This window comes from Gordionus sp. m RMFG-2023, chromosome 1 (assembly GCF_954871325.1).
Source record: "Gordionus sp. m RMFG-2023 chromosome 1, tfGorSpeb1-WG-v2, whole genome shotgun sequence".
NCBI classification, from domain to species: domain Eukaryota; kingdom Metazoa; phylum Nematomorpha; class Gordioida; order Chordodea; family Parachordodidae; genus Gordionus; species Gordionus sp. m RMFG-2023.
Genome location: NC_088775.1, coordinates 9,154,493 through 9,181,858, shown reverse-complemented (window position 1 = coordinate 9,181,858; position 27,366 = coordinate 9,154,493). Strand labels below are relative to the sequence as shown.

The following is a 27,366-nucleotide window of genomic DNA, read 5'->3' as shown; positions in this document are numbered from 1 at the left end:
TTATATAGCTAATAATCTTTTACAACTAGAGGAAAGACGAACTCATAATATAACAAATAAATGTGCCACTAGTAGATAATTATTAATTACAACCAAAAATGTTTAGGGCCATTTCCAAAAAACGTTTTTTTTTTCAAAACAGAAATTGATTTTAATTTAAAAATAGTGATTTTTTTCCGCGTGTGACTTGCGTGATCAAAATTGTGATTGTGATTAGTGGGCGGGTCAAGCTAAAAATAATTAAGCATCGGTCGTAAAATAGGCGTGAATTTTTTAAGTGCCAGCACGAGTGGGCAGGTTGTAAATAAAAAAATTGTCCCGCGTCCACCTCTTGAACCTATAAACTTTATATGTAACCTGTTCAGTTCAAATCCCTTGCTAGTGATATAATTTATTAATCGATTTATTTGCTAACAATCATTTTTCTTCTATTTTTTATGAATTTTTTATAAAAATTGGTAATTTTTATTATACATTCCTAATACAAATTTTACTGTAACCAGTATTAAATTTTTTTTTTAGATTACTATGCGACTCATTAATTATAGGCTTAATAACTACAGTCTCGCTCATCTTTATTCTGTATCCCATCATAGTATGCGCTACACCTCTAAATTCAATGGTAACAATTTTTTTCCCATATATTTATAACTTTTCATTAATATTTTCAAAATCGCAGTTAATTAAATTAACTAGCTTTTCTTATAAACAACTTTTTAAAAACAAAATTTTATTTTATAAAATACGGTTCAAGTTGTTTCGAAGCTAATTTAAATGATAAATTTTGTAAATTATTATGTTCATATAATAACAGATCGTGCTTTCACGTGAATCATATCACTTCATCATGCCACCCATAGATAAAAATACTTCTACCGTCGAAAATAATTATAACGCCAATTCGCCGCCCGCTACACAAAATAACCTACAATTCGGTAGGAATCAAGAAATGAAACGATTAATGGTAGATAATTGTAGATATAATACAGAAAAGGTCGATATTTCTCGTTATATTAGCAAAAATTATGGCAGGAGTAAAAGAAAGGGTCATCGCAATAACAAATACTTGTTCTCCATTTCTGATAACTCGTTATCAACTATATCAGGTGATCATATAAAACAAAATGGGTTCTTAAAATATTATGTTAGGTTATGGACCCTAATTCGGGTTCACAAATATTGCCCTAACTTAATTTATTCTCGAGATATTTGAAAGTTAATGAACTGCATTTTGCCTAAAATGTACCATCCCGCTCTTTAAACCCCCATATCTTAGCGAGGGAGTAGTGTAAGAAAGTAAAATTTCATTTTTTTTCTTAGTTGTACTACCAATATACAAAATTTAAATAAAATCTGAGGGGGTCGGGTTGAAACATTCGTTGATTTGATATGAAATTCACCATATACACAAAATTATTTTAGTATAAGTTTAGAGACCCTACAGGCCCAGAGACCAAAGGCTATAAAAATTTGGGCTAGGCTAGATTTAATTTTTTTACCTAACCAAACCTGGCCAGGCCTTTTTTTTTAAACAAATTTTCAATTAATCATTTGGAAAAGCATATAATGGAGCATTTAATACTCATTTACAGCTCATATTATTCAATTTCCCTTTTGTTTAACCAAAAATATTAAATTATTCATATTAATGAATTTAAAAAAAAATAAAACCCGGGGCTTAAAAATGATTTTTTTTTTCAAATTCGGGTCAAGTGAAAAAATATAATTTGGAAAGATAAAAAAATGAGGTGAGTTTTCAGGAAAAAAATTCTGCATTTTTTAAATAAATCTAATAGTGTGATATAATACTAAACTTAGCATATACACCTTCTCCTTTTGATAAAATTAAACTAAAATTTTTTTTATACCAGTAGTGTAATATAATACTAAACCTAGCATACACCACCAGGTCCTTTTGATAACATCAAGTTAAAAAAAATAAAGTAGATTGCCGAAAAGTTTTAAATTATTTTCTATGTTTTTTTTGGAGAATTGTCTTTTTGTAGATAGGGAAATATTTTATTATAACGGATCGTTTTTAAAACATTAATTTCGTAACTGCCAATTAGAGTGTTTTTTAAAAAAAAAGATTTGTTGAAGAATATTTTATTGGCAAAAAAATATGTTGTTGATCCTCATTTTAATAAAAGAATTTTTAATTTTTATTAGAAGAGAACTTCTCAACGAATTCCAAAGAGAGTATTACGGTCGAGCCCAATATATATATTCATATACCCAATATGAATGACATTGATGGCAAAAACAATACCGTGATAATAAATCGTAACACGCCACAGAAAGATTTTATCGAAAGTGAAAACGTCGAAAGAGAATTTACCAAGAAGAGTAGATTGGATAATATAAACATGAGTCCAGGTCATCATCATATCACGAAAATAACGGCTACCGCTACGATTATAATCGAAGGCAACTCAAATACTATGTATACGCATGGGAAACAAAACATAAATCAAGAATGATAAATTGTTTATAAAAAATGCGAATTTTTATTATAATTTATATTCGTTGATTGTTCTATAATAATGCATTTATCAAAAAAAATAATAATTAAATTTATTTTTGAAATGTTGGTAATTTACTAATTGAAATTTCCTTAGCCTTCCATGGTATGAGGTTTATGGGGATAGAAAGAAAGATAAAAAATAATTCTATGCATATTTTTAGTTTAATTTTACTTAAAATATAATTTTATAAGATACCATTGGAAAAAAAGGGTACAAAATATATTAAACGTAGTTTTAAGTTAAATCATGACTTTTAACTCAAATTATTTAGTTTTCTTAAACAAATGGTCTAATTATTATATTATAAATATAAATAGACGGAATTATAAATAAAGATTATGCTTGGGATATTATCAGAACTTTCATCACCACTGTTTTAATTTTCATAGTACGAATCACCTAACGATGGGTGTTGGGAGTCTGAATATATTGGGTAAGGTGTTACATATATTATCGAAGGCTGTCTCACTCATTTGAGCCGGCAATTGAAATTGTACGATTTTACATTTGTTATGCGATACACTCGAGTCCACGGTCGACGATGTAATAATATGGGGCTGATATAAGGGGCTAGACGAAAAGCTTTGACTCTCTATCACGTAACCCTTGACGCATTTAAAAACTAGCTCTGCCCTTTTAAGGCACCAATTCAGGGTCATTTCCTATCACCAAAATATTGGTTTTATGCAATTAAATTATAGTTAAGATATGAGCGAATATCGCAGATACTATATAACGAGTTTATACAAGCAACCTAGGTTATAAACTAAAAAAATAATTGCCCCTTTTTACTAACTCTTAGCAAAAATTTCTGGTTACAGGGTTGATCATCTGCAAAAAAATTAAAATAAACTATTTCCTAACCTAAAATGAGTGTAATATACTTCAAAAATATCTTTAACATTCTTGGACCATAAGATATAAAATGGGAAGTCATTTGTCTACCATACTCTATAATGATTTAAAATACTAATTTATATGGCCTAATTATAAATTCGAAATTTAAAACTTTATTTCTTCAAAAAAAAGAGTAAATAACCTCGTTTAATTGGTTGCCCAACAGTAAGGGTATGGTCAACGATTGAACGTCGTAAAGACTGAAACAAGTTTTAACTATGTTCCTGAGACCTTCGAAAAGTTGGAAATGCTGCCTAACACTGGTATCCATACCGGACCCTAACCAGTTCCATTCATCCATCTCGTTAACGCACAAGTGAAAAACCACATGGGTCCGGGATAAGTTGGAATGCCGAGTTATGTACACGTCCCCAGTTTCAAGAATTTGCTATACGTATAATTTAATATGGAAAGTCAGCCATTGTTATAATAGAAAGTAGGCGTTAATTAAGTTAAAATAAAATTGATTACATCAGGATCTGCGGCAATACGTTCGGTTGATTTAATGTCTCCACTAACTTCTACTTTCATAATACGAGAGGAAAAATTATCGTTATTAGCGATAGCATTGACATCGGAGGATGATGAGCATATACGTCTCACGTTATCTAATTGATGATCCAAATCGGGAAAATGATATTCTGTCGATTTTTCGCATATTTTTGCTAATTCTGGCTCCGAAAAAATATAAGAATAAGGGATAAAAAAATGTAAAGTATAATATATTCGAGACTCGTATTATAAAAGGCTAATAAGGGAATCACAATAATTTTACGTCACAATGTCTGCCCTGAGAAGTTAAGAAGAGTGGAAAGAATAATACATAATTCAGAGACCTGCAGAGGTACCATATTAAAAAATTTTCGGCCCGGCCCGGATTTTTTCAAAAATTTTTTACGGCTCGGCCCGGGTTTAAAAATTTTAAGCCCGGCCCGGCCTGGATATTTTTTAAAATTATATTCGACCTGGTATATACAAAAAATTTATTATTACGTATTTTATCATATTTTTCGGCGAGTATTATCATTTAATAAGCAAGTAATATTATATAATAATGTATTTAATCCTTTGCGTATTTATTCCATGGCAGGAAAACTATAATTTTATTATGTAATAGATACTATGAGTGTTAGCTAGTGTTAACTTTCACCAAACATTATATTAATCATAACTATATATAATCATTATAACCATATCTAATTGACGAATATAATAATTCATGTTGTATAAATTTTTTAAAAAAATACGGCCCGGCCAGGGTATTTAAAAAAAAATTCAGGCCCGGCCCGGGTATATTTTAAAAATTTAAAGTACGGCTCGGCCCTGGTACCCGGGCCGGGCCTGCAGTCTCTGATATAATTACTAAATATTATGAACAAAGATTTGTTATTCATATTTCGTCAGCCAATTGCAAATTAAATCTTATTTGCGGAATTTTTATTTAATTCTTAAAAGCGGATTTAAATATTTTAAAATTATTAGACTCGAGCCCCGTTCGTATTTATATTTTAGACCAGCACCCGGACCGAAATTTTCAAGTCAAAAAAAATTAATTAAACTTATTTATATAAAGTTTAAAAAAAAATTAATAATTGCTTTGTCCAATTTGAATTTTTATTATGTCGATAAAACAAAAGACATATTTTTAAATATTTTTTCAGGCCCGAACCTGGTCCAAAATATTTAAAAAATTTTAGGCTAGAGTTTGGCCTGGGTGAATTGGAGAGCTCTAGCATTGGTTGCACCGCTTACTATAGCGATGCCTGTCCAGCTATAGCCCACGTTAGCCTGGACCAAAGAGAACTTGTTTAAAATTAAATTTCAAAAAGGAAGTGGAGCCCAATGGAAACAAGTAATCAAATAAAAATATTTGCCGTTATTGGCTTCTTTTGCAAGCAGTGAAAAAAAATACGTCGGTCGCATTTTAGAAGCAAGTAGAATCGATTTTTCACTCTATGCAATTAAATTCCGCGATATTTAAGAATTTATTTTTAAAGTCCCATTATTTAATTAGCACAATAAAAATACCGAGATTTAACAAAAAAGTTGTTATTGTTTCAGCGGCTGCTGCTAATTGTTTTTTTTTCTAAGCACCGGACACTTCCTACTAAAAAAAATCTTTGTTTCGTCAAGGAATTTATCCAAGATGGCCTCTAAAAAAATAAAATAGAAGTAAATATCTATTTAAATAATAAAAAAATGGATACCATTGAGCATTCCTGGAACAGTCGGGTTCAAACGGCCGTCTTCGATTAATATGATAGCGTTCAGTTTGTCGGTATAGAGAGTAAGTAATGTTTGTAGTTTTACGGGGTCTGGACTGTATGATTTGGCAGTTCTTGAATTGTTTTGGAAATCGCAAAAATGAGGCAAGTAATTACATTTGAGAAGTCTCAAATTGTACATAGATTTGAGCTGACATCCCAGATGAACGCTGAAGCTTTCTTCCTGAAATACCCTGCACGAATCATGGGTATCATCGTCGATATTTATATTTTTAATGACATCCGATATATCACCCGTAATTTTAAAAAGATTATTATCAATCTGCTCATCAGATTTACAGGAATTTAATATTAAAGTGTCTTTATTTTTAGCATCTTTATCAATTTTCATAATCCTACCATTTGCGTCATTACTAACACTGTCATTATCATGCTTTTTGAGTAATATATCATCTTCGTAAACTTTCATGACCCATTCCCTTAACTCTTTCCTTTGAACCGCCTTGACACAGGTAAGTTTACTATCCCAACTAGATTGAGACAAATGCATTTCGTCCGAATGAGAATTGGCCAAAGAACTGACCAATTTATTGATATTAGAATTTAATGCATCTTCCATTTCAAGTTTATTCCTTAAATAAAAAATATATGGGACAATTATTTATAACTCTGGTTAACTTTCTATTTAACAACTATATAAGAAGGCTGTATCGATTAGAGGTCTGGTATGGGCGAGTTTTTATTCGATCCGCCTACGCCTGCCGATATTTCGGGCGGGCGCAGTCGAATTTTCTAAAATATTTTCAACAATGGGCAGGTGTACATTTCAAAAATAAATAAAGAGTCAAATCAGTTAAACTTTAAGCGGGTGGGTGGATAAATTTTTATAAAAAATCTAAAATGAGCGGGGAGGGGGGGGGGTTAAAAAATTTCAAAACAATGAGTGGGTCGGCTTTTTTTGTTAAAAACCTGCCAATTGCAGGCCTATCGATATTAAATAACGGATTGTGGTGGCACTAATATGTACGATTTAAAAATATCAGATTCATATTTTAAGAAAATGCAAAATAATCCTGAATTGATATAAATATTTTTATTGTTTTTGGCTTTTTATAATTATTAAATATTTTTAAATTTTAGATACTGAACATTTTTTTTCATTAGAATGTATCAATTTATTTATAACAACATGTGCAATATTTTTAAAAAAAAATGGATTTGGCTGAAATTATGAGAATCGCGAATATTATTATATTAAAACTTAGAAAACCAAGAGATACCAAAAATTTCTCAAGATTTATGTGATTGTTTAGGTGAAAGCAAAATATTTTGAGATTCATAGGCCTCAATTTTCACCGACAAACAAATTGTTCAAATATTAACGTGGACTAAATTGAGGATTACTATAAAATAACCGTTTTTATTCCACTTTTAGATTTAATTTTGACTCAAATCAATGATCGATTTGTGATTTATCAAATGACAATATCCAATTTACAAATAGTATATCTTATAACGCTATCTGACCTGAAGATATATCAAATCTTGATATTGAAAAATTAAATATTTAGCTAAATTTTATTTATAAGATACAAATGTATCTGAAGGACAATTAATTTCAGAATTTAAATGATACGAAAGATTCATTTTTTTATATATTCCTCCAAAAAAGTGGAAGCATTGCATAGTTTAAAATATATTTTATAAATTTTCCAAATATATTAAAATTACTGAATATTTCGAGAATGACACTAATTAGTACAAGCACAAATGAGATAACCTTTCTTCAATACAGAAAATAAATACCTATATCAAAAGTACAGCATCTTAAAATTGATTGAATAGACAGGCTTTACTTATCGAGATCTAATCCCCTAGTTAAATTACCGAACTTTGATCATCTCTATTTAGTCTTAGTCATGTTTTTAGACTACAAAATTGAATTAAGCTTCTACGTTGAGCCTCAACTAGAAGATTGATTAGAATATTTATAGATAAAAATATGGCTAAGCTATTTTATAGTTGACAACCCTACACAGAACAAATTATTAAATAAATTGGCGCGATTGCGAAGAAGATGAAATTGATATTTTGATTAAATTTTTAAATCACTAAAAAAATGTTTAATCTTATATTAGCTATAATATTTTTTAAGCGTATTATATTCGCTCTTAATATTTTGAATTTTCAAATATTATTGGTTCTTATAAAATCTATATGATGATTATTTCTAATAAAATTTTAATGCTCCAAAAAATCGATATTAATATTAAAAAATTACCCCCCCCCCCTCCCCCGTAGAATGTTTATGGCTATGCGCCTGTATAGATATCAGTTCAAGAATGTGAATGATAATTTTCTCATGTAAAGAAATATATAAATCCAAGCTTAACATTGATGCAAAAATATTATTAAGCAAAAAAATTTATAGATATTCCGCCATAATGAATAAATTATAAGCTTAATGTAAAAAAAATTTTTTAAAAATAAATGCTGCTTTTAAATAAGAATTAAAATTGGCGCAAAGTGAAAAAAGAGAACGTTTTTGCGAAGAGTGGTGTTAGTTTTATCATATATAACTGGGGATAAAACCAACCCCCCTATACTTTTCGGAACTCTACTTATACCTCGGAATAAAGTATGATCTCCGGGACCCAACTATCTAATTTATAATCAATGAACACCTTACTAAGGAATCCAAAAGTATGAGAAACCCTTGATTAAACCATATGTTTTACTTTTAATGTACATAATTAAATCAAACAAAAGATGGACTTAAAATAAAACGATATTCAATTTTTATGTATTTAAAGGTGAAACAAAAGAGATATAAAAAAAACTATTTTTAATTTATATGTAATTAAGGCAAAACAAAAGAGGGATAAAAAAAGAAATAGTTTAAAATAATAAGAGATAATATATTAAAAAAAAGTATCTCTTAACAACTCTGTTAAAGAATAAAATACAATGTAAACATTGGATCAGGAAAAAATTTGTGGATCAATAAAGTCCTAATTTATATTATAGACATCAATTATAGTTCAGCAAAGCTGGCCCCACCTGATAAACATCAATAAAATATAACCAGCTCAACCCATGATCCAAGAATATTAATGTTATATTTCTTTACATTCTACCTTTTTTTGCCTGATCAAATATATGAATTTAAAAATTAAAAAAATAAAATTGAGCACAAAATATTTCAGATTCATAATATATTTAAATGGTTAAACATTAAATTGTCAAAGTTATTGTCAAATACATAATTTAATTATAATATAGAGAATAAAATAATTGCATTTAGTTTGGTTTTTTTTAAATTTTAAAGTTGGGTTGAGCTTAACTTATATTTAAAATTTCTTTGCTACTGGGCCTCAGGCTAAAAAATATTTACAGGAATTTAACATTTATATACTTTTTGTTGAGGTTTATAATATCTTGATCTCTTTGTTTAAGTAAATCTCTAATATGAATTAAATGTTCATCTTCCAATTGTAACATTGTTTCTAAATATTGTGTCATAATTAAATGGGTATAAGCTTCTGCAAAAATTTCTTCATCTGACATCTCATTAAATCTATCTTTAAGATTTTTACTAAGATCTCCTGTAGATTCAGAAAATTTTGGCTCATTCTAAATATCTTTTAAATTAAAAGTTAGTCAGTAAAAAAAAAACTTCAAAAAAACTAGCCCAGTGGTCAGCTATTTTTGATACTATATCATCATTACTATTCAAAAATGCATTGACATAGGTATTTGTTACAAACTTGTAATGGTTGATAGATTCTAGCTTTATAAATTCAATTAGTTTCTTATGAAAACCTTATAAAATTTTTTAATTTATATAAAAGCAATAATAATATGTGCATACTTTCTTCTTCATAAGGAGGAATATTATATTCAGTGATATATTGACCAATTAGCTCATCATAATCTATTTCATTGGGTATACAGATGGGTAAAATTACCTTTTTGATTCCATTTTCTTCCAATATTTCTTCATACTCAAATATAAAACTCCTTGTAATGCATTCTGGCACAGGTATATCCATGCGGGAAATTAATTAATAATTAATATAGATATCTAAAAGCATGCAAATACTGAAATTATCTTATATTTACAAAATTCAAAAAACAGCTGATAATTTGAATATGTATAATTTTATCGAATATATAGTTTCCGAATAAAATATATTTTATAAATTATTCTCTCTTGAATATGATATATTATGGAGTTAATACATTCCTAGAGGATTAAAAAGGTTATTACCTAAAATCCTGTAACTAGGAAGTTCTGAATATTTTAGTAGCTTAATTTGGCTAAAATAACATGAATAATTAATATTTGACTCATGAAATTTTTAAAATTTTTATAAGATTTTTAATTTGTTATTAATGATTAAAAATATTTTTTAAGGTACCTATATTTTTTAAATTTTCAAAGAATAATTTAAAAGGGTGTTAGAATAATTGCTATATCATTTATATGGATGATTTTAATGTGCATATGTAAGGCCGCATAGCAATTCATAGGATTTGAGTCCACTCTTTAGAAAATTAAAAAATATTTAAAAGGTAAATGAGATAAATTTACGTTCAAAACCCCTAAAGTTTGAATCGAGAGAAATTAAAATATTGACTTGGCAGCTAATATATTTCAATCGGTAACTAAAAAACAAATTTATTATTTAGATTAATCGTTTGGATATAATGCAACTTTTTAAAATTAAATATGTTTGAACTACAATACCAAACGATATGTAAATTAATAAATTATAATTATTTATAAATTCTATTTTAAAAATTAATATTTATGCAAGAAGTATTCAAATTTTTGAGCAAGTAATTAATTTTTTTAAAATTATTTTTAAAACTATATATCAAGTTGTGTCGCTTCTATGTGAATATTACTCCCAGAAAATAAATTTCAACATTACTATGTACAAACCTTTTATTTTAGATTTTTAATTTTTAAAACATAAAAAATCTAATTTTTACAAATTTTATAATAAAAAATAATGAATAAATTTATTAAAATTTAGCTTCACTTTTATAGGGAAGCTATGATTTACCAAAAATAATTTCAAACTAAAATATATTTCTTAAAAATTATAAATACCCGAATCATAATTATAATTAAAAATATTACACTAAAAATAACTCAAAAATTGTAAAATATAATGACTTAACCAAAAATAATTTTTACAAATCGAAAAATATAAAATTAACGCGATAAAAATAAAATTAAAAAAAAATAACTCCCAAAACGAAATCATCATGACTTTACCAAAAATTTTTTATTAATGACACTTCCCTTTTTTCCCGCCTTCGGCGACTACAATTGTTGTATATATTCTCCTACTTACCCTTAACACTGGTAAATCTGTGGACAATGGTTGCGATTATCGGACTCTCTTCTTTTTTTTCCTTCACACACTCTGTTCCTGGAGATCCTCCATACCGTTCCATTGGAGACCATCTTCGTATATGACCGGCCTTTCCACATCTATAACACAGGTTTAAATCCTTCGCTTCCCTTCACGTTTCTCTTTCCATCCACGTTTTCGACTCCGGGACCTCTTGCGTGCTGGGGAATTTGAGGCTTCTGTTTGGGCGTTTGATGCATCTGGTTTTGATGCTTCTGGTAATTTAGCTAATGGTTCCACGTCCTTGCTAATAAGGCATCCTTCACTCCCTATATCGCCTATCTGCACTTTTCCCATCATGTCCATTTCAGATCAATCAAACTATCTCACTAGAATTTACTCTATCATTTTTACACTATTCGACAAGAGTCTCCTGAAATCTTCATATCCCATCACCGAAGTAGCCGTGACTGTATCAAACAATATAGATATCATCTTCGTATTTATATTAACGCACTTTCGGACTTTTAAGATATACTTGTTCCTCTTTAATATCTTCCCGCAAAATCTTCCCCACCATTATCTTCCTCTCCGTTTTCTACTCCTCGGCTTTTTTTTTCTCACAACCATGTAGTCATTCCCGCAATCTCTCGCCCAATGACCTTTTTCTTTTTAGAAATTTTTCAAACTGTGAAAAGCTAGAAAGATATTTGTTTTTACTAGACTAATTTTCAATTCAACCATCATTTCAATTCCCCTCTATAGGCATATGGGAGATGAGACCAAAAAATTACAGATGTTGGTAAATAAATGTCTAAGAATAATAAACGGCATCTTCTTACCAATGATATTATTATATGTCATTGCTTCTTACTTAATATTATCTCGAATGAAAACCTTTGAAGGAAGTCAAACCATAATCAAAGACACGTAACATTAAAAAAGAAGCGCCTTACTTTCTTTGCCCATATTTTGAGAAACCATAGTCTAGTTATCAATGCCATTAATTAGTTACACTCCTTTAATGGGAAAACATATCGCAAGCATAAGACATCATGGTTCTACAGAGCTTTGATAGACATAATAGATTTAAACTTAAATATGAAACAGATCTTGAAGTTGAAGAAAAACAAAAGGTCAATAAAGATTTTACCAAAAACTAAAACATTGATACATTTTATTAATATTTTTATTTATTTCATTTATTCTCTGACTCATATTTCACTGGGCCCTTTATTTATTTTCATTTTAACTTATCATACTCATAGATACAATGTACTTTAAAATTAAAATCGGTCCTTGCCTCGCCTTTAAAATTAAATATATATGCAATTCATGTGTGTGGTTGTGGGATATTTATTTTGGACATTCCATTTTAATCACCCAAAGACGTTTAAGCAAAAGTCCTAGAGCCGACAAACGTGCAAAAGGCTCCACATTTTTTCTCTCTTTTATTTAAATATCCAGTTTGATGGATTTGAGAAAAACCTAGCGTAGTTCTGTTGTATCCACAACCAGAGTGCGAAAACGTTCTTTATCACGTATCACGTAAAATACTAATATCAATCCAATAAAAATAAAATGGGTAAAACATTTGGTGATATCGCCAGGGTCAGAGGTGTAATAACTTATTCCATATCCCCATATGAACAAAGAGCCTTTGCTGGATATATTACCAAAGGCCTTCCAAGATTTGGATCTATGCTTGTTAGAAATTCAATTTATTTTCTCCGTAAACTATAATTTTATCCATAAAATTAAAACATAATTTTAGCTTATATAATATCATTTGCTTTAATTGACTGGTCAAAACGAAAATATGAAGAAAATATTAGAAAAGATCCTTCAATTTATGCCGAGGTTGATAAAGAGTTTATCAAAAAACATTAAATTTATGTTTTTCCTTTACATAAGATATCAGTGATTAATGATTATTAATTGAATTGTATTTTTATTTAATAATATTACTTGAACACATATATATAGTGATGCTTGTTATAAATTAGATAAAAATATACTGGATATAAATAATTATATAGATGCAGTTTTTGTACATTTTATTATTTTACTATTAATTGATGAAAGCCATTATAATGGATAATTTATGTTGTAAAATATTATTATTTTATGCCTGAAACCCAAACTAGGTTGGGCAGTATTGTGAATATTCGTATTTAAAATATTTAATTCACTTACCTTTTTTGAATTGTATTTTATTTAAATTTAAATAATATATAGAGTATTTGTTTGTAAATTAATTATAATAAGGAATTTAAAATCCTTAATTATCTTAACTTTCTGTTTGGGGTAAAGGGAAAAAAAATTAAGATATTTCTGTTTCCTACTATTTTATTAAATGAGTAGTGTTGTTAAATAGCTTTTTTAAGCCAACCCAATATTTTAAGCATAAGTATTATGCAAGCATTGGGATATCGTTTATATGTCCAAACCTTTCTGTGATCTATGGGCAAAATCTATAAAATATTTTTTAGCTGATATCTGGAATATCATTTACATGTTATTTAAATATAGTAGACCAAAAATATTTTCAATGAAATCTGCCACCCAATTAAAAATAAAAAATGATATATGGAACACTTTTCCTTCAAGTTAAATACTCCATGATGTTTGCAATGCTATGAATATGCAGATATAAAATAACTATCTTTTTGCTACATAATTATTAGATTTTATTTTTTATACTATGATTAATATATGATTTATGCCATGTCCTTGTTCATCTTATTTTTGAAAGTTAGACTAAACAAATTTTGAGCTAGGACATCCTATTTTGGATAGTTTTAAGATTGGTAAATAAATATTAACATGATCTAAATATCCTCTTCTTTCCAATCTGTTTAGAGGAAGTGGTATAGATGGCTATACAGATGACATTTAGGATTAAGATGGACCACAGCCTTATAACTTGTGTCCTTATTCAATATTAATTATATAAACTATGTGAATAAAAATTGTCAGTGACATAGTATGGTGATATACTGTAAAAATCTATTTCCATAAAGTATTTGCATTATTATTCAAAGAAAATTTTCCCAACCTTGTTTACCTGATTTAATTTCGTTTTTCCATTTTGAGCCCAGGGGCGAACTGGCAATACTACGGCCTCGTGGGCATTTTTTATAACAGCCTCATTTATATGGTGGCTTCGACCCCATACCCCCATTTTGCGGCTTCTTTTATTAACATGATTTTATTACTTCTTATCTTTTGAAAATAAGTTCAAACGATTTACATTTTTAGTAAAAAAAAAAGAATTACGATAATCATATATTTTATTTAAAAAAAATTCACATCTAAATTCATATTCATTACCTATATAAAATAATATTCATTGCACATATATATTTTATATTAGATGCTATTGCACTATAAAATCAAATCATACATACATCACATGAATATAAAAAAAATACATACTCAATATATTAAATCAATTAATTATAAATATAAAATTATTGCAGTTTTACAATATTACAGAGAATAAAATTGCTGCACTTTTATAAAATCAGGCACCGATAATATTGTAAATAATATTAATAAGAATCAAAAGAATTAAGAAAATAAATAATTTTTACTTTAATAAATCTCTTAATAACTTTAAACCTTTGCACTACAGGAATATTTTCTAGTTCAATCTGCGATAATAATTCTCGTAAAACAGACATCATTAAAAACGATTCTATTTTTTCTTGATCAATATTAGCTCTCAGCTTATTTTTATAATTTTTAATCTACTAGATGCTTTCTCACAATTGATATTATCGTCCGTTAATTTGATTCTGCTACCAAATTTTTGAATACATTGGCAAATGAACATAATTCGTTATGAAATTTAACCCTCAATATATATTAGAGGTCTGCAAAGTCCTAATTTTATTTAAAATAAATGGGTTCGGGCCGGGCCGGACCTAATATTTTTAAAAAAATTTCGGGCCAGGTCAGGTCGGATTTTGGAAATTTTATTAAATATATCTAAATTTATCAATTTTATTGAATTTTTTATGTAAAATAAAAATTTTTGATTTAATTTATTGAAACTAAACGCTATACAACATATGTCTTTTATTTTAAGTAATTATAAAAATTGATTTCTATATTTAAATAAATTCGGGCCTGGCCGGGCCCGTTTTTTAAAATAAATTTCGGGTTCGGGCCGGGCCGGCAAAACTTTTTAAAAAAATTTCGGGCCTGGCCGGGTTTGAAAAATTAGGCCCGATGCAGATCACTAATATATATGCCATTTTTCCAAGGCCTTTTCAGAAATTCCTTTAATATTTATTTCATCAAAAGTCTTGGATGCAAATATTGCACTTTCAAGATAAGCTCTCAATTCGCGTAAAGCCGTTCCGACAAACTGTTTTAAGCTACGTTATTGATATATTATGCATCAAAATATAGTAAACGACCTGACAATTCTCAAGGAATGTGATATTCAAATCATAGAGATATCATTAAAAATAAATAAATGATAAGAGAAAATAATGTGAACATAATAATATTTTTTTTCTAATCGGCCTCTATTTTGATATTTTCCTCTGATCGGCCTCAAAAATCCACACTCTAGGCCTCGTGGGTAAAATGCCCGATTTTCTTATGGCCAGTCCACCCCTGTTTGAGCCTGTCTAGGATTTTTAAAAAAAAACAAAATATTTGTTTTAATCCAGCCCTGGATTTTTTATTTTAACCTCCTAATGCTAATCCATGTTTTTAAAATTTTAAAATAATTTTTAGTTATAAGTAGGCCTATATAAAGCGAATCGAATATAATAATTTTAGCTATTCATATTCGAATACCAATCGACTAACAAATAATTCGTTTAAGGCCTAGTTATAGACATTTAAAAATTTTAAATGAATTTTTAAGATCCATCAAATGATTCTCAGCATGGTTAATAATTTCATAATAATAAATTAATGAGAGGAACTAAAATACAATTTATTTGATGTGATATTTAAAAAAATAGTTAAAAATCCTAACGAGTCTCATTCAGTTAGTGTTGTTAAACGGCTCGATTTAGCCAATTTAAAAACGGTTAATTCAAGATTATGGTAGTAAGATTTGGACATCTATTGGCATTTAAGGCTTAGATAATGATATTTTAGCTAAAATCTTGATTTACCACATTCTCCCATAAAATTGTATATATTTTAAATGAGATTAACTTTTGGAGAATAAAAAAACAAACACTTAAATCGCGAAAGTTGGTTATTTTTAAAGATAGAAAATATTGATATTTTTATGAATTTGTTTCAAAGATTAGATGGTAAATAAAAATCAATATAAATATTGGATCGGTTTCTTTAGTAATATCAGAAAATATCAAATCTGTAAAGATTATTTAAAAAAAAATAATTTAATATTCTACTTTTGATTTATATACTATATTTTATTAAAGTTTTAAAAAAAAGTAGATTTGAATTATGAAAAATTTTTTTTATCTTGATTTGTTAAAAATTTAATACATATCTAGACGCCAGCGCACGCACAAATCCAATGTTGCTAAAAAATGTCGACGCTCATCATGCCGCCACCACCAATGTAAAAATATGGTGTCATATGATATGCATCTATTTTTCATGACTAGTAAAAAAATATATATAGTGAAAACATAATTTTAAAATATTTTTTTAAAACAAAGTAATATATGTTTTTTGAATTATTAAATAATGCGATATTATTTATTTATACAGTTCGGGCCTGCCCGGATATCAAAATATCCGCATGGATAGGATTATTTATTTTAAAACGGGCATTAAATTTTTATCCCAGCCCCTTTTAAAATTTATAGGCTGGCCTGGCTCGGGTTTATTTTAAAAAAACTTTAAAGCCCGGCCCGAATAATTTATTAAATTTTATTTTAAAAAGCAATCTACGATTCATTTTTCAGCAAATATGAAATCAATTAATATCTAATAACTTTAAAACTATCTTCTTTATTTTAAAATTGAGGATTATTTTTTATTTAATACCAAAATAAGTAGTGAAATTACTAAGTGTAGCTAAAAAATTTATACTTTCACTTAAAAGCAATTGCAATTTAGTTGAATAATTTGTAAAATATTTTACCTTAGATGTTTTAGCTCGTTAGATATTTTAAAATCTTTTTCTCGTTGCAGATAATAGAGTAAAAAAATATATCATAATTTTGATAACGCTAAAAAAATGTTAGTGGTTATAAACAAAAATTTAAATATTTTGTTAAGTAGGGAAAAAATGGTTTCTTAAATTATACGAACTGATTTAAACCCAGTCGAAGAAATTCTTAATTTTATAACCATACTGTTGAATTTTTATCCGCTCAAAAAATAATCTACCATAAACTTCTTATTATTTGGGGTGAAATTAATAATATAATTTGATTGTAAATGAAAAAATAATGGTACTACAACCGTATCTAAACAATATATGCGTAATAAGTGTTAATCATAGATTTCGAATAAAAGATTTTTAGTTATTATTTTTAATTAACTGGTTTTTTATTATTATAAATATTTTCTTTATTATTTATACCTAGATATAAAAGAATACTCCGTGATAGGCTAAAAGCCTCCGTCTAAACCTAATTAGGCTTAGCAGAAAAACCGACGAAGCCTAATAAGATATCAGCGAAGATAGGCTAATTGTTTGTCAGCGTTGCGCATAACTAGGCCTAGCTTTAATTATTTAATATTCATTTTTATTTATTGAAAATATTTATATACATAAAGTTACAATAACGCTGACGGACAATTAGGCTAGCTCCTTAGCCGATGCCTAATTTTTGACTTCGATTTCATCTAAAAACTCAGCTGTGCATTTATGGGGTCGGTTAAAATTAGCCGATTACTCAACACCAATTAGGATTGAATCCTTGCTTTCAATTGAAAAAACATGGCCTTGCATTTTCAACTTTTGAGCTATGAGTAATACATAATAGATGGTATCATTTTACCCTATAATCTATTTCTCTTCTCAATTACCAAGTCACCTGCTTTCAAATTTTGATCATATTTGATAATCACGAGAAAGATGATTTATAATTTTTCTATCGGTCTACCTAACCAAACCATCTCCGTTCCGTTCAAAGAGATCGTTGACCTCTACTAGCAGTACTAGTACAATAAAAAATCTATCATCAAAGGTATTGTGATAAAATGTAATTATTTTTCCGGAAAACGTTTTGTGGACCATTCCCAGACAGAACGTTTTTTTTAAAGCGGTTTCAATTTTTCTAGTAATTTTTTATTTATTTATTTAAAAACCAGGGATAGTAATTAATTCGTCAAATTAATTTGTTATTCGTGTATCTCAAGCGCCATTTAACCGTTTACAAAAACCAAAAAATTTTTAAGGAAACCGCTTTGAAAAAACGTTTTGTAACCATAACTAATAAATAAGTATTTATATTTTTTTAAAAAAATATTTGTATTTATATTCCAAATTATTTTTTTGTTGAAAATTTGGCCAATCTTCTACGCGTGTGATATTGACTAATAAGGATACCTCCCGCCATAAGCGATAAATAGGAGTCACGAAAACGAATCAATGGACAAATATGAACAAGGATTTTTAAACAATTATAAAAGTATATTTTTGACTCTAATCCAAATTTTTTTTTAAAGGTACGTAGCGTTTTATAAAGAGTCATTAGACCAACATACCCCTTAGTCTAGGACCAAAAGGAGGTACATTATTTATAAAAATAAAATCGATTCAAACCCCTCTCCCCTCTAAATATTATATAGAAAATTCGGCCATGATCCTATATAAAATAGAAACACGTGTTAAATTATATCTATTTTTAATCGGTTGAAAAAAAATACATAATAGGGTTTATTTTCAATTTTTTCCTTTGAAACAATTTACAAGGTTAAAGGCCAGAATTATTCAAAATAACTAAATCATGAATTAATTTACGCGCCGGGGTCATGTAATCCACAATAAATAAATCTGGACCAGACCTAAATATACCCCCCCCCCCCTTCTTCGATCGGGCCCTTAAATATTCTTTTTAGGCTATTGATAAATAAGCATTGCAATCTGTAAGATACTGTGAATAAATTCTTAGAGAAAATATTTTTTAGTTTAAAGTAATTATGATTATTAACTGTTTTCATATTTCGTTAATTGTTTATAGAAAACTCTTTTTTTAAAAATTTTTTTTTTTATTATCGTAAAATTATTTATAAAATAATATTTCATGCCTTCATTTGATCACGTTAAAATCATGCAAACTAAAATTTACGGTCCCGTTTTCAAATATTTCAAAGCTAATTTATTGATGGTCTTGACAATTAGTAGCGTTGTCGCGGGAATAATATTGGGGTTTTCGTTGAGACAAGCTTCTTTATCGGAGGCGGGTCAGAAGTTGTTGCAGTTTCCAGGCGATATTTTTAGGAGTATGTTAACAATGATACTATTACCCTTGATTGTTTCCAGTTTAGTGATTGGCGTGGCTCGGTTAGACCCAAAGGTTTTAGGGATAATAGCAACAAGGACCTTCATTTATTATATATCTACAACTTTTATAGCTGTCTTTACCGGAATGATATTAGTTTTGATAATCGATCCTGGCAAACCAAATAACGAATCGAAATTGAGACCACCTACAAAGCTTATCACGACTTTTGACGCGGTGCTAGATTTGATAAGAAATTTAGTACCCGAAAATTTGATTAGATCTACCTTCCAATCCCAAAAAACTGCTTATTTTATTGAAAGAACGTCATCAGCAGATGTCAAATATACTAGAAAAATCGGTTATGCTGACAACACGAACATGTTGGGAATTGTGGTGTTTTCTATTGTATTCGGGGCAATCCTTAGTTCCCTTGGGGAAAGGTCCAAGATCTTGACCTCAGCATTCGTCATTCTAAACGATGTAATTATGAAATCGATTACTACAATTATGTGGTTCTCTCCGTTGGGCATTATGTGTCTGATTGCGTACAAAATCGTAATGATTAGTGACTTAAATTTGATGACTAAGCATCTTGTCAAATTTATGCTTACAATTATTCTTGGACTGAGCATTCATTTATTTTTTACCTTACCCCTAATATATTACACGATAACCAGAAAGAATCCATTCCCATTTATGAAGGGTATGCTCCTGGCCCTTATCACGGGGTTGGCCACGGCTTCCAACTCGGTGGCACTGCCAATCAGCTTTCAATGCGCGGAGAAAAATTTAGGAATAGACCAAAGAATAACCCGTATCGTCTTACCTATCGGATCCCTATTTAATATGGATGGAATTGCTCTTTACGAAGCAGTAGCCGCCTTATTTATAGCGAGATTGAATGATGTGAATCTCGGGGTAGATGGCATTTTGATTATTAGCCTAGCCGCTACTTTTGCCAGTGTAGGAACTACAAGTATGCCCGGTATGGCACTTAACACAATGACTATGGTCCTCACCTCGGTTAACCTACCAGTAAGTGATATGGCTGTGTTGTTACCTATCGATTGGCTTTTAGAGAGTCTCAGAACGGCAGCTAATGTGCTGGGAGATGCATTTGGAGCCGGTATTATTGAGCATTTAAGCAAAGACCAACTTCACGATTTTTCGCTTATTTCATTAAAAAATCATGCCGTGGTAGCTATGAGCCCAACGAGCGATCAACCCAAAGAGTAAATCGGAGTAGAAAATTTTGACAAATTAATATGGAAATGTATCAAAAAAATTTTTTAAATTCCATTATATCGGTTTTTCTTCGGTACCTTTTTTTAATAATAAAAAACAATTTATATATGTTTAAATCTATATAAGTATAAAATTGTAATAATATTAAACCTGATTTAAAATAAGAAAAATGTAAATTAGGTTTGGTTTTTATGGCCGATATAAACATGCTTTTTTTAATTAAAATTTATTATGTAACTAGTTTTCTAAAGTTTATTTATTTGTTGTATTTGTATATTTCTAAAGTTACATTAGTGTTGTTACAATACTCAAAAGGGTTGATTTATCGGTATACGCATGTCGGATTTGAGTTCACAAAAATTGAGACCCGATTAACAAAGCCCGTCATATTTCATTTACATAAGCTTGGGTCAGTTTTTTCAATCTTGCTATAGGTCAGCTAAATTTTCCCAACCCTATTTGAGCTTGGAATCGCAGGTTTTAAGCATTTTATCAACACTAAGTTACATCCTATTATCCAAATTTTTATCGATATCGACATTGCCAGTTAAATACACTAATATTAATACCCTTAGCAGCTCTTATATCAAAGGTGGATTGGCCACTTAAAAACTCATATTATTTATGAGAATCTAAAGCAATTTAATGGGCATTATTGATTTTTTCTCTCTAATCGAAAAAATAACTCAGAAGTTTTCATCAATGATTTCAGTGTAGCTTTTAGCCTGATCTTCGACCATCTTCAAATAGAAGATGGACGCCCAGAAAAATGATCTCATAAATTTTATATAAAATAATAGATATACTCCCCATAACACAGCGCTCTCTGGATCATAGATACAAATATTGGTTCAGGTTGAACCTTTAAAAATCGGTTAGGCCGTGTCCTGGTTCGACTAATTTTTGATACTTAGGTTAAGCAGCTTTGAATTAAGGCACCTTATTTTGATTTGTTTTAAGTGTTTGTGGTCGCTTCTGCTATTTTCCATATTTTTTTTCTTGCCTTTTTCATTCTTACTTTTTAGGCTGTTTAGCCAAAGCTAGCCGGTTAATTGGTAATTTTTTACATATAAATTTTTAGAATTATATATATAGAGAAGCTTTTTATTTTTTAAATATAATTTTTATTCTTTAAAATTTATATAGGTAGCAACTAACATTTATTTTAATATTAACGCACAAATATAACGCCGTTACAAATAAAAGAAGATTGTTTTTCCATCAAATTATATCTATCTCTAAAGGAAAATGATCCTCTTTTTGCTTGTGAACACTTTAAATGAGCCAAATTGTGGCGGTCGGTCACCGACTAATTATTTAAAATTTCTGATAGGCCAATCATAATTAACCGATAATAATATTTAAAACAATTTAAATATCAAAAGGTTCCAGGTTCACAACTCTTTTTTAAAGGTCAAAATTCGGGTAACAAATATGATAGCATCAATTTTAGGTTCCATAAATAATAAAGCTTAATATTGGTTTAACGATTCAGGTTCAATTTGGATCCCTATAATAATTTCTTAAGAAAGATCCAAGTGATTTTTTTGGAGAATTGAATATATGTAAATTAATAAATTTTGAAGTGGAAAGAGAGAGATCTAGGGGCCACTTATTTAAAAAATATCCTTGGGACCTCCACTATAGAGGAATTGGGGGGAGGTGTCCGTTAAGCCTAATTATAACACGTTATTTCTTTTAAGTCAATTATAGTAAGTGGCGAAAATACCGTGATGCAGACAATGCGTAATTTACGAAATATGATGTTAAATTATAAAGCTATGCTATTGTTTTGCAATGAATTACGCAACACTTAAGGCGACTACTATGAAAGAGGCGTAACGGTGCATTTATAGTAAACGCGTAATCTTCAAGCGTTGCGTTGTTACATCTGATTCAGTTTTTAAAAATAATTTAAGATAAAGCTAAAATATAGAGAATTATTTTATAATATTTAGGAATAATCATATACCTTTTTATCAAAATCTTTATTATATTTTTTAATCATATCGCATAATTTTTATCAACGCATCCCAACATATGTTTTTCAAATTTTATCATAGCGCTATCATCATAACGTTTCATATTTATAAATTTATACCTATTTATTGGCTTTATTTTGTAATAACGTTGTTTTAAATAACGCAAAGAAGGTAACGCGTTTACTATAAACGAGGCCTTGAAAGCATTTATAAACAAATATTATATCAAAAATCTAGGATGCTAAAGTGATAATATATATATAAATTCATTTTAAAACCTCTAAAAAAATTTTCTTGAAAATAAAAGAAATGATCAGTTGACTCGAAGGGTAGACATAGTTTACATTGTCGCTCCTGCAATGGTCGATTCATCAGACACAAGCAATGTAATACAATCATCCAACATGTTCTGAAATCCGCCCAAATTCCTTCCACGTTAGAACTACAGGGTCTTTTTAGATCTGACGGTAAACGTCCTGATGGGATCTCTCAAATCCCATTTAGGAGAGGCCAACTTTTGGTATGGGACTATTCCTGTATTGACCCCTTGGCCCCATCCAACCACGCCATCAACATCCTTGACCAGAAGGAACAACTTAAAATTTCTAAATACACAGAAATAATAAACGATCATTGCTTCATCCCCATATCAAACACTCTTGGCACCTTCGGCAAACTCGCCTTAGCATTTTTCAAAAAATTAGGATCACAAATCAGCAAACTCTCAGAAGAACCCCGAGAGGGTTTTTTCTTCGTCAACGATTATCCATAGCGATTCACAAAGCAAATTATATCAGTTTCTATGGTAGCCTTCTAGCCAAAGAGCTATCATAGACAACGCTTACGTCCCTTTTTCATTTTTGTTTCCCTGCGTCACACCATCTCCGTTCTTTTTTTTTAATAGTACTATTATATATTTTTCAAACATTTTTAATTATACAAATATATTTTAAAATAAAATTATGTTATAAGCTAATAAAAAAAAAAAAATTTTAATTTTAGTTTTTTTTACAAGTTCTAGAAACATTTAAAAAATATATTTATTAAATACCAAATAGCTTTTTATGTCGGTTTCTATTGACAATGTGCAAGTGGTAATGTTGAACAACATTTACCTTTATTTCAAGAAAAACTCATTGCTGATTTTAACGATATCAAGTGTTATTGTCGGCGCGATCTTGGGAATCGGATTGAAATATGCCTCTTTATCAGAACAAAGTAAGATTCTATTAGTATTTCCAGGAGATTTATTCATGAATATGCTAAAAATGCTAGTCCTCCCCTTGATAGCTTCAAGTCTTATTACGGCCGTTGCTCAAACGAATCCAAAGATGACCGGAATTATAGGAATAAGATCAATGATTTATTATATTGTGACAACTTTTTTAGCAGTTTTTACCGGAATATTTTTGGTAATGGCCATTCGCCCCGGAAGTGTGGAAGATAGAATTAATATAAATAAGGAAACTACCGGTACTAATAAAAAAGAAGGCTCTATTCTTGACTCCGTACTAGATTTATTAAGAAACCTCGTTCCCGAAAATTTAATTCGATCAACTTTTCAAACTCAAAAGACCAGTTATGCTGAGATTGCTCGTGTCAATAGTTCAGAGATCAAATATAGAAGGATAATCGGTTATGAGGATAACATGAACACTTTGGGGATTATAATGTTTTCCCTGTTTTTTGGTGCCATTCTTTGTGCGCTAGGAGACAAATCAAGGGCTATGATCGCTTTGTTTTCCGTCTTAAATGACGTGATTATGAAATTCGTCATTCTGATGATGTGGTATTCTCCGCTAGGTATAATGTGTTTAATTGCTAGCAAGATAGTAGAGACAGATAATTTAGGCAAAGCTGCTAAAGATCTGGGTAGTTATATGTTAACCGTGATTATGGGATTATTCATTCATCTTTTCATCAGTTTACCCTTGATATATTTTGTACTCACGAAGAAAAATCCGTTAATATTCATGAAGGCCATGCTTCCGGCGATCATAACAGCTCTGGCTACGGCTTCGAGCTCGGCCACACTTCCTTTTACCTTTCAATGCACCGAAGAAAATTTACACATAGATAAGAGGATCACCCGTTTCGTTTTACCCATCGGAGCGACAGTGAATATGGATGGAACCGCATTGTACGAAGCGGTTGCCGCCCTATTTCTTGCAAGATTGAATGGGATTACTCTTGGATTCGATACGATATTGATAGTTAGCTTAACTGCTACTTTCGCTAGTATTGGGGCGGCCAGTATACCAGGAGCAGGACTTATAACCATGATCATGGTTCTCAATTCTATTAATGTTCCAGCAAAAGATATAGCGGTGTTGTTACCTGTCGATTGGCTATTAGACAGACTTAGGACAACTGTAAACATTCTGGGAGACGCTTATGGGGCTTGTATTGTGGACCATCTTTGTCGAAAAACCCTTGATAATACTGTTGGTCAGCCGGATGTCTACGCAGAACCACTCGAAGAAAAAGTTGAGTGGGTGAACCCGAACTAATATGTCATTTATGAATGCTAGACTTATATCCATATAGAGCAAAATAAATATTCCCATCATTTTAAATTTTTTAATTAAAAACTATAATTAAAGTAAGTATATAAAAAAAATATTTTATTCAAAGTTATTTGATAATAATTATTATTACAAATTATAAACGAACATAGAGCAAAAATAAGAACATGTTTACTAGTATGCAAAATAGTTTCATTTAGGCTATTTCTAAAAATGGCTAACTCAATATTTTAGCAAAAATATTGCATAAGTCGAGATTTGGCTAATAGATGTTGAAAGCTTTGTGGCAACTGAGAAAAATCTTCAGGCTTACGTAATATTTTTCTAGATCGAATACTGAGTTAGCCGTTTCTAAAAATCGTCTCAAATGAAGTGATTTTGCATCACTCACTATCATTTACAGTAACCAGTTACATCGCGCCTCTTATGTACATATTCATTTTTATAAATAAAATTTAACATTAAATTTTCCCATATTTAAATGAAATTTATAAAACCTTGTATATAATATGTAGTAAAATTTTGTTTATTTATAAGCAAAGACTAATAACTTTAAATTAAAATTAAATACACTTGTTATTAAGAAAATTAAATATTTGCTTGAAAAATGTAAGTTTTTTACTTCCGACCTTTTAACTCTTACTTGAACCATTTTAAACGCAACGTGAAATAAGTATGCCTGGATGGGTTCATAGTGCAGAATAAAATAATAGGGTAAAAATAGTATTATATGAAGATATTATATAGCGCATGGATATTATGAATAAGATAGTTACAAAAGATAATAGAAATATTCTCTCCCAGAGTCACTCGAATAACGATGAATTCAATTACTTCCAAGTTTCCTTCGTTAATATCAATTTCACTTGTCTATCTGTTTTTTCTCTCTTATTTTTGTTGATTTTAGCGTGGCTGGTAGCTTGCGTTTATAAATCAGAGGAAGCAAGAAGCAGCAATTGGGTAGTAGGTCAAAATTAAATTTGGTCTTTATTTTTGTATTTCTAATTGAATAAATATAGTAACCCTTAGCCTACCAATAATTTCCCCATACTTTTTAATTTTTATTATGCGATATTTTGTGACTTTAATAAAGTAGCAAATAATTTAATAAAATTTTGTACAAAAAATGAAACCGAAACCATTGCTGATAATTGCAATTATTTATCGATATATTTATTCCCCTCCCACCCCTATCCACCAAGGGCCTAGTGAGAATAAGAAAAATAATTATTTTTATTACCCTTGTAGACAGTTCTGGGATATACTGGCTCGTGCGAAAACTGGCTATTAAATTTTTGGAATGCCTTAAGAACGGGTTGTTAATTAGAAGCGCATCTGTTTGCACGAACAGGTTTACAAAATGTAATTATAAAAATATAAATTGAATCAAATATGTTCGCGAAATATAGTTTTTTAAACAAATATTAAATCCTACATTAAAAAAGTAATAATCTTATTTTTTAAAAAATTATAAATGTTAGAGCTGTGGAAGTCATTTAGGCCGAGAATAGATTGAAAGAAATAATTTTTTTACAGGCCGCATTTCTTTTTTTTGGAAATTTATACTTATTTAATATTATTGAGTTCAAACTACCAGTTGCTAAAAGATAATTTTTAAATGAGATATAGATACATTGTCTAAAATGTATGTATATATATATATACAGATACGATTTTTTATTATACTTATGTAAGGTGTACATAATGCTTAATTTGGAATAGTATTGTTAAATTTCACAGCAAAATATTTATTAAGCTAATATCATATCTAATACCAATATACAATAAAAAAATGAATGTTTATTAATAAAACATTTCCAAAATTTTTATCATTACAGCACCCCCGTTTATCTCCAAATTTTTCGCCACAATAAACAATTTCTACAGGGGCATCGCGCAGCAGATATGTTATATTTAATAAATAACAACTTTATATTGGTAATCTTTAAATATAATCATATTAGCCAGAATTTCGATTAAGGGAGGGGGGGAGGTAAGCAGTTATTCGCTAATTTTTTAAGTCAAAAATTTTGTTGGAGGCTTGTAGGTCCAATGGAGATAAAATCCATATCTTTGATACTTTAAATAAGCAGTTGTATTTGTATCAAGAGATATTTTAAAATATATATAGAACATTTTTTTTATAAGGACCTTCCCATCTATAACACGTAGAATCAAAGTAGCCGTTCATGGAAAAAA

The 27,366-nt window shown here is 29.2% G+C and overlaps 4 protein-coding genes across 6 annotated transcripts in view; 3 read left to right on the top strand and 1 right to left on the bottom strand.

The window, feature by feature from the left end:
- Window positions 1-2,541, top strand: part of LOC135931155 (uncharacterized) — a 30,420-nt gene extending 27,879 nt beyond the window's left edge. For both annotated transcript variants that reach the window (XM_065468065.1, XM_065468064.1), the window contains 3 exons: window positions 523-622; window positions 815-1,106; window positions 2,170-2,541. In XM_065468065.1, coding sequence (XP_065324137.1) covers window positions 523-622; window positions 815-1,106; window positions 2,170-2,480 — 703 coding nt within the window. In that variant the 3' untranslated portion in view covers window positions 2,481-2,541. The remainder of the gene's footprint in view (window positions 1-522; window positions 623-814; window positions 1,107-2,169) is intronic.
- Window positions 2,529-9,780, bottom strand: LOC135931156 (protein C12orf4 homolog). Of its 2 annotated transcripts, none has more exons than XM_065468066.1 (7): window positions 9,519-9,780; window positions 9,324-9,469; window positions 9,063-9,280; window positions 5,630-6,279; window positions 3,894-4,093; window positions 3,565-3,810; window positions 2,529-3,187 (listed from the first exon to the last, which is right to left on the bottom strand). In XM_065468066.1, exons 1-7 carry the CDS (start codon window positions 9,697-9,699, stop codon window positions 2,921-2,923), a joined length of 1,908 nt encoding a protein of 635 aa, XP_065324138.1. In that variant the 5' UTR covers window positions 9,700-9,780; the 3' UTR covers window positions 2,529-2,920. The 2 variants fall into 2 exon arrangements, with proteins under 2 accessions (XP_065324138.1, XP_065324139.1); XM_065468067.1 differs by having other exon boundaries at window positions 9,324-9,433.
- Window positions 9,781-19,214: 9,434 nt separating this feature from the next.
- LOC135931277 (excitatory amino acid transporter-like) lies at window positions 19,215-20,651 on the top strand. The gene has a single exon (XM_065468275.1). The coding sequence runs from the start codon at window positions 19,215-19,217 to the stop codon at window positions 20,649-20,651; it is 1,437 nt and encodes a 478-aa protein (XP_065324347.1).
- A 3,055-nt stretch (window positions 20,652-23,706) lies between these two features.
- On the top strand, window positions 23,707-25,152 carry LOC135931269 (excitatory amino acid transporter-like). The gene has a single exon (XM_065468268.1). The coding sequence runs from the start codon at window positions 23,707-23,709 to the stop codon at window positions 25,150-25,152; it is 1,446 nt and encodes a 481-aa protein (XP_065324340.1).
- Window positions 25,153-27,366: the final 2,214 nt, after the last annotated feature.